The sequence below is a fragment of the Archocentrus centrarchus genome, chromosome 16 (assembly GCF_007364275.1).
Source record: "Archocentrus centrarchus isolate MPI-CPG fArcCen1 chromosome 16, fArcCen1, whole genome shotgun sequence".
Classification (NCBI taxonomy): domain Eukaryota; kingdom Metazoa; phylum Chordata; class Actinopteri; order Cichliformes; family Cichlidae; genus Archocentrus; species Archocentrus centrarchus.
The window spans coordinates 5,773,245-5,790,754 of NC_044361.1; the positions used below are offsets into that span (position 1 = coordinate 5,773,245).

The window sequence follows — 17,510 nt, forward strand, 5'->3', positions numbered from 1 at the left end:
TTTTTTGGCACTTCATGTTGGCTTAATTTTTTCAGCCCAGGTGGATGCTGCTTGATGGCCTCAAAGTTCCTAAATATCTTACATGGAAATCCTGCAAAGAGGCAATCGTTCTAACAAGTTCTCTTTTGTAATCTACACCCAGTGCCACCGTAGATTCACTCTATCAGCTATTGTCTGATGACTAAACGTCTGGAAACAAAGACCAATAATTTGGTGCTTCCAGTCAACCCAGAAGGGCAAGGATTTCCTGTTATGTCATCCACTTATTGTTTAGGACTGTATATTTAATTAAAAAGTCAAGTCGCTGTTAGAGAGTAGCTGTTAATTTCAGGATTACAGAAAGGCAAATTCCCTTTGCAACCAGAGTCTGCTCGACTTCCAGTGGCAAAAGCTGGTACTTGTCAGTTGCAGACCAGTTATGCAGATTCATATGCCGATATCTGTTTATAGAGATGACTGTGTGCCAGCTTAATTTTTTTTCATTAAATGTAACTGCAAAATTTCTTTTATATGCCATAATAATAATCTGTCTTCATAGTCAAATCTCTTGCAGAATTATGCAATGGTCTTTACTAGCGAAGGGGCCACTAGGGTCCCCTCTTTTAGAATGGCCAGTGAATAAGTTTTGACTCCCCGAAAATAGAAATACATTGGATTCAGCTCAAACTTGGTCATTAAATTAAACCAGCTGTAATTGCTTTTGTTTATTCTTTTTTTTTTTTCTCTTTATGCTTTGTGTTTCTCCCCTGCAGCCTTCACATGTGAGCCAGTAAGGCAAAGTGAATTTTATATTAAAAACTGAAATTAAGTCACTTTAAAAGGAGAGAAAATAGAAGAGGGACAAATTGGGAGAAGTGCATGGAGAAGGGAGTGAGTTATTTGAAAGAAAAGATACAGAGTAACAGAGAAAGGCTGAGAGACAATAAAAGAGAGAGAGAGAGAGTACTTTAAAGTTCTTTTGCAAAAGTAGAAAGAGCAAATCAGTCCTGCCCCCTAGAGGTATACACAGTGTGTGTGTGTGTGGTGTGGGTGTGTGTGTGTGTGTGTGTGTGTGTGTGTGTGTGTGTGTGTTTTGTTGAGGAAGAGAGGGACATCCTGTGACAGTGACTCAAAGTTTCCTCCCCCAACAAACACACACACACACACACACACACACAAATGCACAGACTCACATATGCATATGTTGTTGTTGTTTACTCTTTAAATGCTGCAAATGGACAGACTCACAGACACACGCACACTGCCAAACACACAAACATACTCACATTCACACATAATCATAATCACTGCAACAACAACAAAAAAAAAAAAAGGCTGGGTTTTCAGTGTTGTGTGTACGTCTGTGTCTCCGTGTGCATAGCTTATGGCCTCAGGTGAAAGCGCCTGCTGCTGCTTCCTTCCAAAGAAAAGTTTGTGTGTGTGTGTGTGTGTGTGTGTGGGTGGGTGGGTGCGTTAGAGGAGGAGAGACTGGGGGGGTGGAGCAAAGAGGAGGGGCTAAGGAGTGGCTTACATGGAGAGAGAGGCTTAGTAGAGAGAAATGTTGATTTTGTCAGACACTTGAAAACAGGACACGAAGTGGAGCACACACACTCTGGCACATATACACATTTCGGTGCACACACACATATAATCACACCAGTGTGGATATCAGCACCCGGAGCTGGAAGGACAGAAGGAAGGGAGAACTACTGCACCTGTCCCACACACACACGCTATCCTCGCACTCATATAGGGAGAGAGGATCTGACTGGTCGTCCCTATGTGTGGATGGGACCAAAGTTATACAGTAAGTATGGAGCAACTTTTGGCATGCTTTGAATTTTTACTAAAAACAGAGAAGAACAGATAACCTTTTATTATTATTATTTGGTTGTTTTTGAAGTTTAAATTTTTTCTTTTGGACTTGTTTGTTTTAGAAAGATTAAAATAAAACTTTATGATTAAGTTTTTGGTTTTTTTTAAAAATCATGAATCCAGTTGAAATTACTTTTAAGCTCATTTTAATCTCATTATTGGCCATTTGTTTCCGAACAGTTTTGTACACTTTTAATTTGAAATTTGAGGTTGTCAGCGTGACTTGATTTTTCTGATAAGATACGATATTTCTTAAAATGCTGCTGAAGAGCTGCTGCTGCACATGTTTGTACTAGTTTGAAACACTGAGGTACCGCAGTGTTTGTTTAGCAGCTCAGAGATTTAAGCCTTTATTTCTACATACTTTAACAAATTAATCATTGTTCATGGGAACATATGATTTTTGTTGTAAGTGTAGTGTCCTCACATCACTGAGACTTTTTCCCCTCACATGAATTTCAAACAGAGTCTCAGCGTGATTCCTCATTTCTATTTTTTAGGAGTTCAGAGAAATTTAATGTTGATCTTTTTGATTGCACTTTAATTTGAAATCTTCTGGCTGTATCGCAAACTTAACTTTATATTTTTCAGTTGCTTTATATTTGCAAACAGTGAATTGTTTCTTGTTTCTTGGTTTCACTATTAGTTTTCGATGTTGCAGCTGTTATGCAAACAAGATTCTGAGTTCTGCCAAGAGCTGAAATATTGTATTTTCATAACTGATCATTTTTAAGTACTCTTAATTTAAATGACAAATTGGGTAGAACCTGTCGATCCCCTGGTGTGTTCTCTGTGGTGAAAAGTCCAGCTGCTAGCTGGGAAAAATCGTGCTTTCTCACTGGAATTTTCCTGTTTTTGCGAGTCAAATGTTAGATTTTATGGTTTTACAGGACTTGAATATAATTTTGGTGATTTGGTTTCATCCAGCCTGGCAAGTCGAGCTGTTACGTTCAGGATGTAGACTATTTATGATTCAGGTTTTGGAGACTGCTTTTTCTCGTAAGTCTAGAACTGGAAAGTCAGGTGTGTCGTTTGCACGGGCTGAAAGAAAAAACTAAAAATGACCACTGAACCACTGATATGAAGCCAAAATTTGTCTTCTAAAAATATAATTCTTAGTTTTTCAAATAACTCCACTTCAGTATCTAGAGGTATCCCGAGTTTATGTTCATGTGTCACTTCATTCTCTGTGTGCTGCTGTTCAGAGAAAAAGTTCCTTCTTGTGGCTTCAGAAGAATTTGCAGACCTGAGTGTGGTCACTGAAGATCTGCTGCTTTCCGCTCCTCTGCGTGGGACAAGCAGCATGTTTGTCCCTTTGTGGATATCTGCCTGTCTGTGTGTGTGTGGGATTGTCTTGGGTGGGATCACGTTTGAAGTTTTGTTTGCGCTGCTGTGGCCCCCCAAATGGAAAAAGTTTTGACGCTCCCTTCCTCATCACTCCCCCGTCCATTACCAACATTACGTACAAACACTCAAGCGTGCACACACACACACACACACACACGCTGGGAGTTGGGATGATTTGCCGGTTCCGCTGCAATGCCACTCTGCTTCCAATTTTAGCTTCATTCAGACACAGACAGCATTTCCTTCCTCTGTCTTCAACCCCAGGGAGAGACATGGAGGAGGGGGGATGAAGAGGGAGGAAATACGGGAGATATTAGCTTCACATAATCTGAGTAAATTTACCACATTATCCACCAAACTCAAAATTTCTTACGTATATGAGTTAAACTCAAAGTTGCATTGTCATTGTATTTCTGTGTAATACTGAGCAAAAGGAAGAAAACGTGAAAACTTTTTTTTTCAGGAAAAGAAAGAAGTCACTTGGAAAGTTTGTCTAGACTGAGCAGTGGTAGATTTAATGATCAGATGTAGAAATTATTCTAACCTTGCTCTCTTGGAAAGGGGAAAATTTCACAAATTAAAAACCATAAATTTAAAAAAAAAAAAAAAAAAAAAATACACATAGTTCTTTATATAGTTAAGGATTTCCATAATCAGATTTTATCACTGTGCGTGAGACACAAGTCGAGTTCCTGTTCATCAGCCACTTTTCATTACCGCACTTGATCACTGGCTCTCATCTCAGCCTGAGTCATGTTCAATTTCACCTTGTGGCTTTCAAGATTTAAGAAAAGAGAGTGATAAATGAAACATTAGTCAGATCCAATAACAATTAAGCAAACACCAGCAAGACAAGACGGGTCATTTCAGGTTAATCGCATGACTTTGACCATAGTCAAATAACTGCATAACATTAAAATGAAAACTATTACAGCGCTGGGTTAGGATTTTTATTTGACAAATGACATTTGTTAAAATGACCTGGTTTTTGCTGGAATCGTGATCAGCAAATGAAGACTGGAATTGTGGGATTTATCCCTCTAATTGTTTCCCAAATTAGTAAACATTTAGTCTAAATAGTTGACAAGACAAGCAGTTTCCTGTCTGTTCCATAACGTGCGTGTGTGTGTGTGTGTGTGTGCGCACACGCGTGCATGCACGTCTATATATGTGTGTGTGTGACTGTAGCATTAGTCAGACCCCCTCCTTTCTCATTGAATCACCACACATAATAATCACATCTCTTCCTTTCCTCTTTGTCTTTCCTCATCTCTTCTTTCATTTTTTTATCTTACATCATTTCAATCCTTTTTTTTTCTCTTTCCTCTTTCTTATCATTTCCTCCCGTATCTCCTTGTGGTATTTTTTTCCCACCACTCCCATTCTCTACTTTCTCTTTTCTTGCTTGCTCTTTTTTCTTTCTCTTCAACTTTCTTTTTCTTGCCTCATGTTGTCCCTTCCTCCTTTCTTTTTTTGCTGTCTCTATTCATCTAGTTTCTTTCTTCTATTGACTCTCCTTTCTTTCTCCTGCTTCCTTATACTTTTTTCATTTTTTTGCATCTACTCTTTGCATTTAATATTTCTTCACCAACTTTTTCACTTTCTGAGTTTTTATAAGTGGAAATATTTAAATAAAAGCAATCAGATATAAGCTTATTTTGCCTTTCCCGGTCTGTGTCTCCCAACCAGGCGACCTCTCATAGCTCGGCCATGTTGACCAGTGAGGGGGCGCACACCATGGAGCAGAACGGCACGCACCATGGCACTAAGATGGCTTCCTCTGCCACCAGCCCAGGCTCAGGTGGAGCGGGCACGATGACAGATACCGACATAGAGATGGAGGAAGCAGACATGACACAATGGATGGAGGCAGAGTTTGAGGAGAAGTGCACATATATCGTCAAAGACACGGCATGGGAGGCGGGCCCAGACGGTGATGCCATGATGATGTCGACGACTAGAGCCGAGGCTTCACTCCCCCGTAACTTAGCCTTCAAACACCTGGCTGGCAGCAAAGAGGTCAGACTCTCTCTCATACACACACTCTCTCACACACACACACACACACACACTCATACACACTCTCTCACACACACACATACACAGATATAGGCACACGGTGGCAGGCAGACAAACTTTCTGTCCAGCCAGAATTTTTCATTAAAATTCAGGCAGAGAAAGGCATCTGTACGTACACACAAACATGAGTCAGACGTGGGTCATGTAATGAAGAAGGGGTCATGTCTCATAAAAATTCATGCACACAGGGCATGTGTGTGGTGCGTGGGTGTGTGTGTGTGTGAAACAATCAGAAACAGAATTAACTTACAGTGCTGTTTTATCCACTTGCATCCATCTACGAAAAGGCTTGTATCATCTGAAAAACACGATGATCACACACAGCCGTGTGTTTTGTCTCAAATTGCTTCAAGTCATTAAATCACTTGAAATACCGATCCAAGCAGGCAGAGGGCACCATCCAGCCTCTCATCCAACACAGTGCGTCAAACTGTTTCGGTCTGCTCATCTTAAAGCCGCTGAAGGACAAAGTATCAGAGTCTGATTTGAGCTCTGATCAGATTTCCTGTCCTGTAGATATTTCTTAACTCACAATCACCCACAGCATGAATTTTAGATGAGTCTGAAGGGAAAACGGCTTTTCTCACTGATCAAACTGGAGGTGGCAAAGCAAAATGTCAACAGGCAAAGGTTGAAACTTGATAGCAGGGAGATAATGCACAGAACCACCATGACTCTTACTGTGATGAGAGAGCTTTCAAAGGTTAAAAATCAAAACATTGAGAATGATCAGCGTTTAATAATGACTTTAAGTCTAAGAGCACAAATAAACAATGTTTAAAAAAACAACTGATTTCCACTTAATAGATTTTCACAAGTAGAAAAGCCACAGTACTTCCATGCTGTGTTTGAGGTATTTTGCCCTGAAATAAAAAAAAAAAAAAAAAAAGATGCATTACTGTAGGTCAGAGGATATCAATTTGGTACTTTGTGAGGTTCCTGGGTAATGCTGTGTGGATCGCATAGATTTTTTCATCAGGAGCTTATCAGTGGGAAGCTGAAGAAAGAAGCAGAGAGAGAGAAAGAAAGCGCTGAGTGCAATCTGTTTACAAGCTGATATTCTATCAGATAATATTTAATGGATCTGAGAGAGGAAAAAGGGAAAGGCTGAGGACTGCATTTACTGGTGATCAAAGAAGGCCATGCTCTGTTCAAAGAAAGAGGGAGAGCATTGTAAAGCCTGTTAATAAAAAAAAAAAAATTCACAAGTGAACACCATGCTAAACATTTTCATGTCTGGTGCTTTTGAGGGAAAGAGGGAAAATGGGGATTTCCCATGTCACCAGGGAACAAGGGGGGGGGTTTGGGAAGACTCTGGTTGTGTGGGCTAAGCATGAAGAAAATGTGTGTGCGTGTGCTTCTCCGCCATCCATGGCTGGAGCCAAACGTCTAGTCATCACATAATCCCTCGCTTTTCTCTTCTTCCTCTTCTTCTCTTCTAGCCCCTTGCTCTTTGATTGAATCAGAAGAGAGAGAGAGAGAGAGAGAGAGACTAAAAAGAGAAACAAAGTTATTGTTTTTTTTTTTCTTTTGAGTATCTGGATGTTTCCCCTTGAAGCATGTGAAGTGGCAGTGGTTTTGGTTTGATGTGGCAATCTGTGGAGGGTAAGAAGAGAGATAAGACAGAGGGATTCGAAGGAAGAGATTTTGTCTTCAGCCGTGAACTCAAGTGTGGAGCTGGTTCATTAATCATTGTCTCCGTTGACAGTTGGTTGACACTGTGTGTCTGAGTCTGTATTTGAAATGAGACTTAATGATATGTATCACAGATGGATGCAATTATTAGAACACATATCAATACACCCAAGTACCCTGAATTCTTCAGACATACATGCAGGCAAGCCATGTCAAATACCGTGTTCAGCCATTTTTTCCAACTTGTCTGTATGTGTGTGTCATCATGCAGGTGCTCGGCGTGTGCAGCAGGGAGTACATCCCCAAAGGAAACTCGCTTCGGTCCCTGGTGGCGAGATCTATCGGCTGACAGCGTCCCCAAAGATCCAACCGCAAATACTTTTGGAGGGTGAGTGCAGACGTTCAAAACACACACAAAAGCAGAAACACACACTTCCTCAGAAGCCGGAGAGACCCCCTTCCTGTGATGTCACGCGCCTCTATAGTCAGTCACCGAACAGGAAATTGGGTTTACTGTTTTCTCTCTGTCTGTGTACGAGGAACGGAGATGAGGATGTGATGTCAGCTTATACAATAGCATGTCACACTGTCGTTCCTGTAAGTCCGCACACACTGACACACTGTTCACCAGAAGACGCTCCATCACTACCAGTAACTGACAGCGTGACTCCACACACTCACAAAACCAGCTAACCTGACCACTGCCTACGCAGTGTGTGATGTGTGCATGTGTGAACGTAACCACTACAACCAGAAAAGGTGTTCCATTCATGTTCGTGTCTCACTTTCGCACATACACACCAGGCCAAGAGAAACGAGAGATTAAGATAGAGAAAGAGAGACACAGAGAGAGAGAGAAAGGGGGAGGAGAGGTAGAAAATGAGTTGGTCTTTCCTTTCCCTTTTCAATATAAAAGAGGATCTCCTCCTCCTCACCACGCTCTGTCTGTCACTGTCTGTTCTTCTGGCTGAAGGAGATGAAAGTGAAGCGAGGGAAATGGTAAGGAGTAAAACCTTTAACAAAGAGGAAAGAAAAGAATTAAGATGCACTGATGTGATGCAGTTATAAATAATCTGGCTGAATATAGTGTCTGCTTCTCTCATATATGATAATTATTTGCCACACAGAATTTTTTATTACTATAGTCAAGTATACTATTATAGACAAATATGCAGTTTTTTATTTAGTTTATTTCTATTTGAGATAGCGTTGATAATTGCTTCTTTACTGGCTGTTTAGTCAGTTGTTTGATTTCTTTCTTTATTTTGCTAGTTCATTACTTACTTAGACATAAATTAAGAGGACTGTAGCTTATTTAGATATTTATTTTGTTAGCCACTTAAAATTACTGACCTGTTTATTCACTTGTAATTAGTTTGACAATTTGCCAGCATAGTAATTAGATGGAGGCGGGGGGGTTGGGGGGGGGGGGGGGGGGGGGGGGGGGGGGGGGGGTTGCATGTCACTTCTTTGTTTCTGCTCATAAAACCGACTGAATGAGCATTAAAAAAAAAGGAAAGAAGACATGACATTTATATTGTTCTCACCTTTTTTCTGTTCAGTTAACTTTAGTGTTGTTTAGTTAACTTCAGTGTAATCTTACATTCAGGCAAATCAACTCACAATAATTTTTTTTGTCTCTCTTTTCAGATCTATGTGGATGGGGAGTTTCATCACTTGTTGATGGCCTGGATGAGACTCGCTCCAACTGGATGCGGTATGTGAACCCGGCCCACTCAGCAGCAGAGGCAGAACCTGGCAGCAATTCAGAATGGCATGGAGATTTACTTCTACACTGTGAAGCCCGTCCAGCCGGTGCTGAGCTGCTTGTCTGGTACTGCCACGACTTTGCCCGACGCCTGCACTACCCACCGTCTGGGGAGCTGATGATGCAGAAACTGAGTAAGTTCTTGTGATTTGAACTTTTTTTAAAAAAACCACAAGGTTCATGGGGAGAAAGAGTAACATTCACTGGAAGATTAATCATTAATAATCTTTTTTTCTTGCTAAAGTTAAATATAGTTTGTGATCTGACATCATAAGCCAGCTCCTGTGGTTTAAACTGACAGCAGCACACATTTACTGTTAAAGAACAGGATGTATTAATACTTGCCTGATGCACTGTCCACCTCACATAAAAAAGCATAGAATCAATAGTCAGTGTAGGTGTGTTTGTCTTGACTGTGTCCTGTCGCCGCTCTTAAAGCCTAACAGTGTTTTTGAGTATAGCTGTGTCTCCTTCCTCTCTGAACGTTAGCCTGTCATTATCTCTCACACACATACACACACTCAAAAGTACAAGAGCACAACCTTTCATCTCTGTCAGTGCCATCGTTGTATTTTTGTGTGTCTGTGTGTGTGTGTGTGTGTGTGTGTGTGCGTGTGTGTGCGTGTGTGTGTGTGTGCCAGTGACAGTCTAATTACACAGACAGGGGATACGGCCCCTAATGCCACAGTCTTACACGCTTAAAGACCCACTTTTAACATAAAAGCACACACACGTGCACACACGTGCACGCACGCAGCCTTTGCTCAACCTCTGCAAAAGGGTTGGAGAGTGTGTTTGCTCGACTGCGTGCTTTCGGTGACCTTTTCTGCGCTCTCACAAAGGTACATACAGAATGCACACTAACAAGCATTAATCTTTAAAAAAAAAAAAGTTCTGAAATATTTGTACTTTATTTTATACTGATAGCATTTAACTGATCATTCTAACCAATAAAAACTTAAATCTCCACTTTTAAACACAGCTGAATAACTACACTTACCCACTTTAGTTGAGCTGATCAAAGGGAGAGCGAGCTGAGAAGAAAACAAAGGGAGAGAGTGGGAGCTGAGTGGTTTCCAGGTGTGACTGCAGGCTAATAGTAGTGTTAAGCTGGCAGAGGAACCAGCACACGCAGCCAGAATGACTCCACTGCCCAGGGAAAAATGCGCATGACCTGGGGCACAGAGGCAGGAGGTACCCACGATCCTTTTGCCTGTCTCCCCTCCCCACCGCAACTCAGTGTGTATACAGTAGAAGTGTTGCCTTTAATTAGGTTCCCCTGTCAGTTTAAGCCCCACAGGCTTTGTTGACCTACCAGTGACTTGAGTACTTATATTTACCCACAGCAGAAACTGTTGTTTCATTTGACTCCATTTTTCTCTCAGAGCTATAACGCATGAAGTTTCTAGACCGTTTCTTTTTTCCTTTTCTTTTCTTTTTTTTTTTTTTCTTTTTTTGGTCTGATGAGCTTCCATTCCTAAAATGAGTAAAACATTTGACTGTTGGTGTTGCCCACTACAGTTAAGCTTTACAAACGAAGTCAGAAATAATGTCATTGGTTGAGTAAAACCAAGAAAGACCACAATCTTTCTGACTAAGTAACGTTAAACTGAAACCCCATTAAAAGGGCAAAAGGTAAAAGAAGAGGAAGCTGCTCTGATGGGTCTTTAACAGACATGCCACACACCATCAAATTGTCCTTGTTTTCTTGTTAGTCTATGATGTTTCTTTATCAGCGGGATCGAGTGCTATAAATGAATGTTGTTTTGACTGATTTGCCGTTTGAATAAGTGGATGCATCACTTATACAAATGCATGAGCCCCAAGTAAATCCATTAAAAGTGTCGGAGAGTGTGTTTGCTTCAGATAACCATCGTAATAGATAATTAACTTGGTTACTTTATTTTCAACAATTTGGTAACCCTCCCACTAGATTATTTTGGCTTTCAAACAGCTTCATTTTTAGAGAAATTAGTCTGACCTGCAAAATTTAAATCTCTGATAACGCCCACTAGATTCTCATGAGATTTTTGTTCGGCCCTTTGTAAAAATGTTACTTGTGTCCTTAAGGAGACACAAGTAACTATATTATAGTGCCTCCAAACCGAGCGACGTTCTGTTTTATATTCCCGAGGAGTGCGATGGAGACAGTTGTCTGTATCATATTTTTCTTTCTGGTTTTAGCTCTTTGTAGCTCAGTCATAGCAAAACCAGACATATGTGTGTGTTTAAGTGTGTGAGCAGAATGAGTGAGCATGCACCACAGTCTTACTCCCTCACTTTCTCCTTTTTCTCTTACACTTTTTTTTTGTCTCTGTCCTTTGTGTTCTTGAAATGTTAGCACTGGAGAGCACCTGTCATCCGTGTGTGTGTGTGTGTGTGCGTGTGCGCGCGCGTGTTATTTTCAAAGACACTCTCTCTTCCCACATATACACACATACACAGTGAGGAGCGTGACATGCCACCACATTTACAGCCACCCTTTTCATCTCAAACACATGCAAGCTTACTGCACATCTGTGTGTGTGTATGTGTATGTGTGACAGTGTGTCAGCCAATCGTGCTGATATATTTGCCACTTAAAAAGACTAGAAAGAAGGCGGAGGAGGGAATGGGGGAGGTAGAGTTGCACCTCCTACCCCCTCTGTTGACTACTTGAACTTCCTGGCAGAAGGGCCGTGTTGACAGATTGATATCTCCAAGATGGCTGCCCTGTTTGTTTTTCAGAAGAGGGATGGCGGGAGGAGGAAGAGAAGGAGGAGGAAGGCTAACTGATAACCTCAATGTTTACACACTGTCGCTATACCACTGACAAAAGGGTCACTGACTGTGTGTGTATCACTAAGTGAGGGGCTGAATCAGGAGGAGTTGAGCAAATTTCACCAGTGCTGGCACTTAGGATTAACTTTGACAATCTCCATCTCTCTCTCACACATGCTCACTATCACACACACACACACACACACACACAAGCACGCACTCACGAGCTTCCCTCTGGGCGACCTCGTGGTAAAAAGTTGACTGGGCTGTAAATGAGCTTATAGGTAATAGACAGCGGCATTTTAAGAGCCCATCTGTGGCAATTTAACAGCCGAGATGTGCTGCTAACAGACATCCCGGGGCTTTTAGAGTGTATGTGAGTGAACTCTCCTCCTAATCCACCCTTTCATCATGCTGAGAAGACAGTAGGTGCGAGTGACTGAGGAGGAAGCTTTCTAATTTAACCTTCGACCCGGAAACAATAGCGAGTGGCCAGGAAATCAGGAGAGCAGGAGCTTGATCAAGTGTGTGTGTGTGTGTGTGTGTGTGTGTGTTGTCCAAAAGTGGAAGAGTCAACAAATCAGACAGAGGCCTTTGTCTGTAGGCGCCTCTGTGTGTGTACCTTGTCACATGGTGTAGGTGTGTATGTGTGCTTACGGAGGGCAGGTGGAGGCCAAGCTCTTTCTTAGTATAGCAGGAAACCTTCCATCAGCCCTCTCTGTCGGTCTGCCACCATTTTGATTTTATCTTGATTTTATAGACACACACACACACACACACACACACACACACACACACACACACACACACACACACACACACAATGCCTATAGGGAGCTGTCACGCCTCACTTCCCATCTTTTGGCCCCAACCCCACCCCCCCGCACTCATTCGTCAAATCTGTCACCCTAATTGGCCCACTGAGTTACTTATGGTGTTTCTTAACACAACATTGTACATATCTCTGCTGAAGAGAACTTTATGACTTTTTTTGATTTGACAAACCTCTTTTTTTCTCTGTGTGTCCCTTCAGAGCAGTCTCTTTTGGAGGTTAAGCAGCAGCAGGTGAGCAGTGAGGAGCATGTGGAAGAAATATCTAGCCCATCCCCTGTCGCAGTGACCCCCACCCCACCCAAGAAAGAACACAGCGTCCTTTCCATTCTACGTGGTACCAGCAGCACCTCAGCTTCCTCATCCACAAAGAGGGAGCCCAGTCGGCCACTTCCCACACGCCCACGCTGTGCCGACAGCCCTGATCGTCCCCTGTACCCCCATGCCCTCTACCCACCTCTCAGGCCCCACCCTCATATCTCTGAGGACTTCCTTAGTCACAAAGCTGCCCATCTTGCTTACCCATCAACTCATTCCCCTAGCAACCAGTCTTCAGCCACGCCTAGCCCGTCAGCAAGGAGCAGTCCAGAGAGCACCCCTCATGGGAGTCCCTCTGGTGCAGCACCAGCTTCTGCCTCATTCTACCCCACTGGACTGGGTCCCTATCCTGGTTATTCCCCACCATCTGCCCCTCTCTCCTCACCCTTCTACTCTCCAGGCACGCCCTACTCACATTACCTTTTGCCCCATCACTATCCCGTCCCTGGTGGTGGCATCCCTGCTGTAGGAGGAATCTTTCCTAGGATGTATCCCCTCCTCCTATCCCATCATATGCCCCTCCTGCCCTCTGAAACAGGGAGACGCTTCCTAATGCCTGACCCTGTGCACCCCTCCTCCATCTCTGGCCGCAGAGACTTCCTCCTTCCAGGTCCCAGGAGTGCCTTCTCAGCTGCTACTTCTCTGAGAAACACAGCAGGGCCTCACAACCCTTATCCCGGGCACTCTCAACCACACGGACCAGCCCACGCTCCCTCCAGCGGCTCCCCGACTGCAGGTACAGCACCTCCCAGTGAGCAGGTGCCCACTAAGCCTACCTCAGCCCTGCTGGGCAACACCAGCGAGCATTGCCCCGATGAAGAAGCAATTAACCTGACTAAGGTGAAGCGCGGTGCAGGCTCAGCAGGCTACAAGGCACTGCCGTACCCTCTGAAGAAGCAGAATGGCAAAATCAAATACGAGTGTAATGTGTGCAGCAAGACCTTCGGACAGCTGTCAAACCTGAAGGTAAGTTTTGTCTTTTTGTGTTTTTGGCGTTCAACATCATGTCTGCTTGTATGATTTACTGCCTGATCATTAGTACTGTGTACTTTTAGAATTACAGTGTTATCATTAGTCTGTAGAGAAGGTTTGACTTCAGTTTTGGACTAGACCTAAGCTTTTTTTTTTCTGTCATACAGGTTCATCTTCGTGTCCACAGTGGGGAGCGACCTTTTAAATGTCAAACCTGTAGCAAAGGCTTCACTCAGCTGGCTCACCTGCAGAAACACTACTTGGTCCACACTGGGGAGAAGCCACATGAATGTCAGGTGAGAAAATATCAAGGTGATTTCTCTGGCAGTGTATTAATGAACAAATGTGTCAGTTAACTGGTGGGTTTCTACAGGCTTCTGACATCAATTCTTTAATTTCCGCTCCTCATCCAGGTGTGTCACAAACGCTTCAGCAGCACCAGCAACCTGAAAACTCACCTTCGCCTCCACTCAGGGGAAAAGCCCTACCACTGCAAACTCTGCCCAGCTAAGTTCACCCAGTTCGTCCACCTCAAGCTGCACAAGCGCCTGCACTCTCGTGAGCGTCCACATAAATGCCCCCACTGCCATCGCCACTACATCCACCTGTGTAGCCTGCGACTTCACCTGAAGGGCTATTGCCTGGCGGCAAACTCCAGCTCTGGAAGTCCAGCTATTTCAAGCCAGGTTGCCTTGGAGGAGGTGCACCGCGCCAATGAGGAAATTGAGCGCTTTGATGTCAGCGAACATGCCGAGCGACTGGAGCAGCTGCACGGAGGGGTGGAAATGGAAGCCATGTTGGAGAAGCAGGTCTTGGGGATGCTGTGGAGGGAGACTGACATTAAGTCCCCCCACTTCCATCCCCACCATAAGAGCAGCACCACTGAGCTTCGGTCTGCGGGCTATGGTGCATATGAGTCCCCAAATGAGACGTCGGTCATCAAGATGCGGCACAGCAGTCCCATCCCCTCACTTCCTGCCAACGTAACTGTCAAGCAGGAATCAGAGGATCATGCTTAAGTGACCTTCTGCACCTGAGAGACATAGAGCCAAGACTGCATGGTGGACTGGGTTGCCAGGAGCAACAATTGTAAATATATGTACCTGGTTGTCATGAGTAGTGACACCATGACCACTCCAGGGTTTTAACCTATCAGGGACTCACGTACTCAGGGCTACACTGTCCCATGACTACTTAATGGTTTCATCATTTATTATACTTAGAGACAATCATCTACACAGGATTTACCTGTAATGTTATTAATATAATGCTTTTATTGTTATTGTTCTTGTGCTACTTTGTTTCTAATTTCAGATGTCCTTGTTTTTTGATCAGTTTGTTGTTATCTACTTAATTTATTTTAGTTTTGTTTGTCGTCTTCAAAAGCAATATGTGGAAGGGATGGTTACATTGATGGGGTGAAGTTTAATTTTTGATATTTTTTTTTTCCCCTGTGGCCATTTCTCTGTAGATAGTCAATCTCCCTATGCATATATCTGTCTTGTGAGCTCTGACTTATAGAACCAGGGGCATCCGTTCTTCAGGGTTTTATCTATTTAAACGTAGAAACCAATATAGCAGGTTGAAAGGTTTTAAAGGACTTGCCAACATGTGGCACAGAAATTTGTTCATTTAGAAAGAGATGTAACTCAGCCCTGCTTAATAACTTCTCTAACATGTCTATGCCCTTTCCTGATGCCTACTTAATTTAAATTAAACAAAAAGGGCTTTTTTTTTTTTTGTATATTTTTCACAACAGTTACCTCAGTGTGGATGCGGTGAGTGTGTGTCTGTGTGTTTGCATTTAAAAGGACAGCTGAAGATGGGAGTTTTGTATTTATTTGCTTTCTTTTGCTACTTGAAGAAGAACCAAATTGAACTGGAGTGCAGCTCCTCACATGGTCCAAAGGAGAGGCACAGCCTACTCAACATGTAGCACATAAGGAGGCTGGGAAGCCACCTCCATCCCCTTGTCCCTCCACTTGTTTTTCTTTTTTTCTTTTTTTTTTCTTTTTTATTTAACACTGTCAACACCCAACAGACATGTGAACATCCTCACATTTAGGAATTCACATTTGACGCTAGATACCAAAGTACACTTGGCTTTCATTTCAAATGCACACCATAAATAAGGAAGAAGGACTTGAGGAATCAAAATGCTGAAGAAGGGAAGATATATCTTGTGTATATGGTGAAATGTTCACTCTTTAACTGTGGTCTTTTGTTTTCTTTATGTTTTGATTTTGTTGTTGTTAATGTTATTTGTTATTTTGGTTGAGAAGCGATGGCCCCTTTCTTCAACCCCGCCCGTCCACCATCTCGTTAACGAAATGGCCTACATCGAAGCACCTCGGCCTTCCTTGATGCACTGCCCCCCCTCGTACTTTATATCTTTAGTGCCGATGCTTTTACCGTTCACACTTTGTACAATATCTCTGATACTGGTCATAATGGCATTAAGATCCAACTTAATGTTACTAAAACCGTGCATCTGTGGTTTTCGTTAGCAGTTACGCGCCAACACCCTGACCTCTGTAGCTTTCTCCTTTGGCTCATTATCTTTCTCTCCAACTAATGTTTGACCAAAGTATCTCTTTCTTTGTTCAGAGCTTTAACTCCAGAGGAGATACCCCTAAAAACTGTCTCTGTTTACATTCTGTTTACATAGTTATTTATGAGCAAAAATGTCAAAGTGTGTAAATTATGATATAAATCTTCACTGTTTGAATCTAAATGATGTGGCTCCGTGTTTTCTTTTTACTTGTGTTTTGGAAAAATAATCATATGAACTATACAGACAATCTGGCAAAAGGTAGCAAAAGGTAATACTTAGCTTTATATGAATATTTTGATCATTGTATTACCATACCCATGTTATAGCTGTTTACCCACCATAAAACTGACACATTCATGTAATCATCAAACAAAGGTTCATACAATCACAGTTCATCACATCTTGAAGGTACATTAATGTACCTCCAATTGCATTAATATTTTTATATATTTAACAAAAAAAAAAAAAAGCTACTTACCATTGCTTTCATGGACCAAATAAATGCATAACCTGAAACATCAAATCTATTTTCACAGTATAAATAGAAATTGGGATTTAACATCATCCGACATACTGGAAATTAATACATTTTGACAAGAAATTCCAAATTTATTATGATTTCTGATACAGTTAAAATAAGTGCACTTGCATAAATCCATTTCTAAAACTGTAAGATGCTTTACTAAAAAAATTTAAGAGTTTATAAAAGGCCGTGAGGGCCCTTCACTAACGTGTTACCATTTTATTTGTCTGACAGATGTCTTTGTAAGGTTCTGTGATGTTGCCCTCAAACTCCTGCTTCACCTGAGACTATTCATTTTTTTATCAGGCAGCATCCACATGACCAAAGGTATTTTCCTTAAAGGCTATTCTATGGACTCTGGGCGTACATACCCCAACACACAGCGCATGTAAACACAGTCACCTATACAGGTGCTGGTCATAAAATTTGAATATTATGAAAAAGTTGATTTATTTCAGTAATTCCAGTAATGAACATGAAAAGTATGAGCATGTACAGCACTCAGTACTTAGTTGGGGCTCCTTTTGCCTGGATTACTGCAGCAATGCGGCGTGGCATGGAGTTGATCAGTCTGTGGCACTGCTCAGGTGTTATGAGAGCCCACGTTGCTCTGATAGTGGCCTTCAGCTCTTCTGAATTGTTGGGTCCGGCGTATCACATCTTCCTCTTCACAATAGCCCACAGATTTTCTATGGGGTTAAGGTCAGGCACGTTTCCAGGCCAATTAAGAACAGGGATACCATGGTCCTTAAAGCAGGTACTGGTAGCTTTGGCACTGTGTGCAGGTGCCAAGTCCTGTTGGAAAATGAAATCTGCATCTCCATAAAGTTGGTCAGCAGCAGGAAGCATGACGTGCTCTAAAACTTCCT

General features: G+C 42.4%; 1 protein-coding gene across 1 annotated transcript; it reads left to right on the top strand.

Moving 5' to 3' along the window:
• The first annotated feature begins 1,575 nt into the window (after window positions 1–1,575).
• On the top strand, window positions 1,576–16,238 carry prdm1a (PR domain containing 1a, with ZNF domain). The gene is given in 12 exon segments (XM_030750088.1): window positions 1,576–1,786; window positions 4,891–5,220; window positions 7,187–7,225; window positions 7,227–7,278; window positions 7,281–7,303; window positions 8,566–8,590; window positions 8,593–8,663; window positions 8,665–8,719; window positions 8,722–8,817; window positions 12,477–13,558; window positions 13,732–13,860; window positions 13,978–16,238. Coding segments are annotated over 12 exon segments (2,535 nt in total). The 5' UTR covers window positions 1,576–1,759; the 3' UTR covers window positions 14,584–16,238.
• Window positions 16,239–17,510: the final 1,272 nt, after the last annotated feature.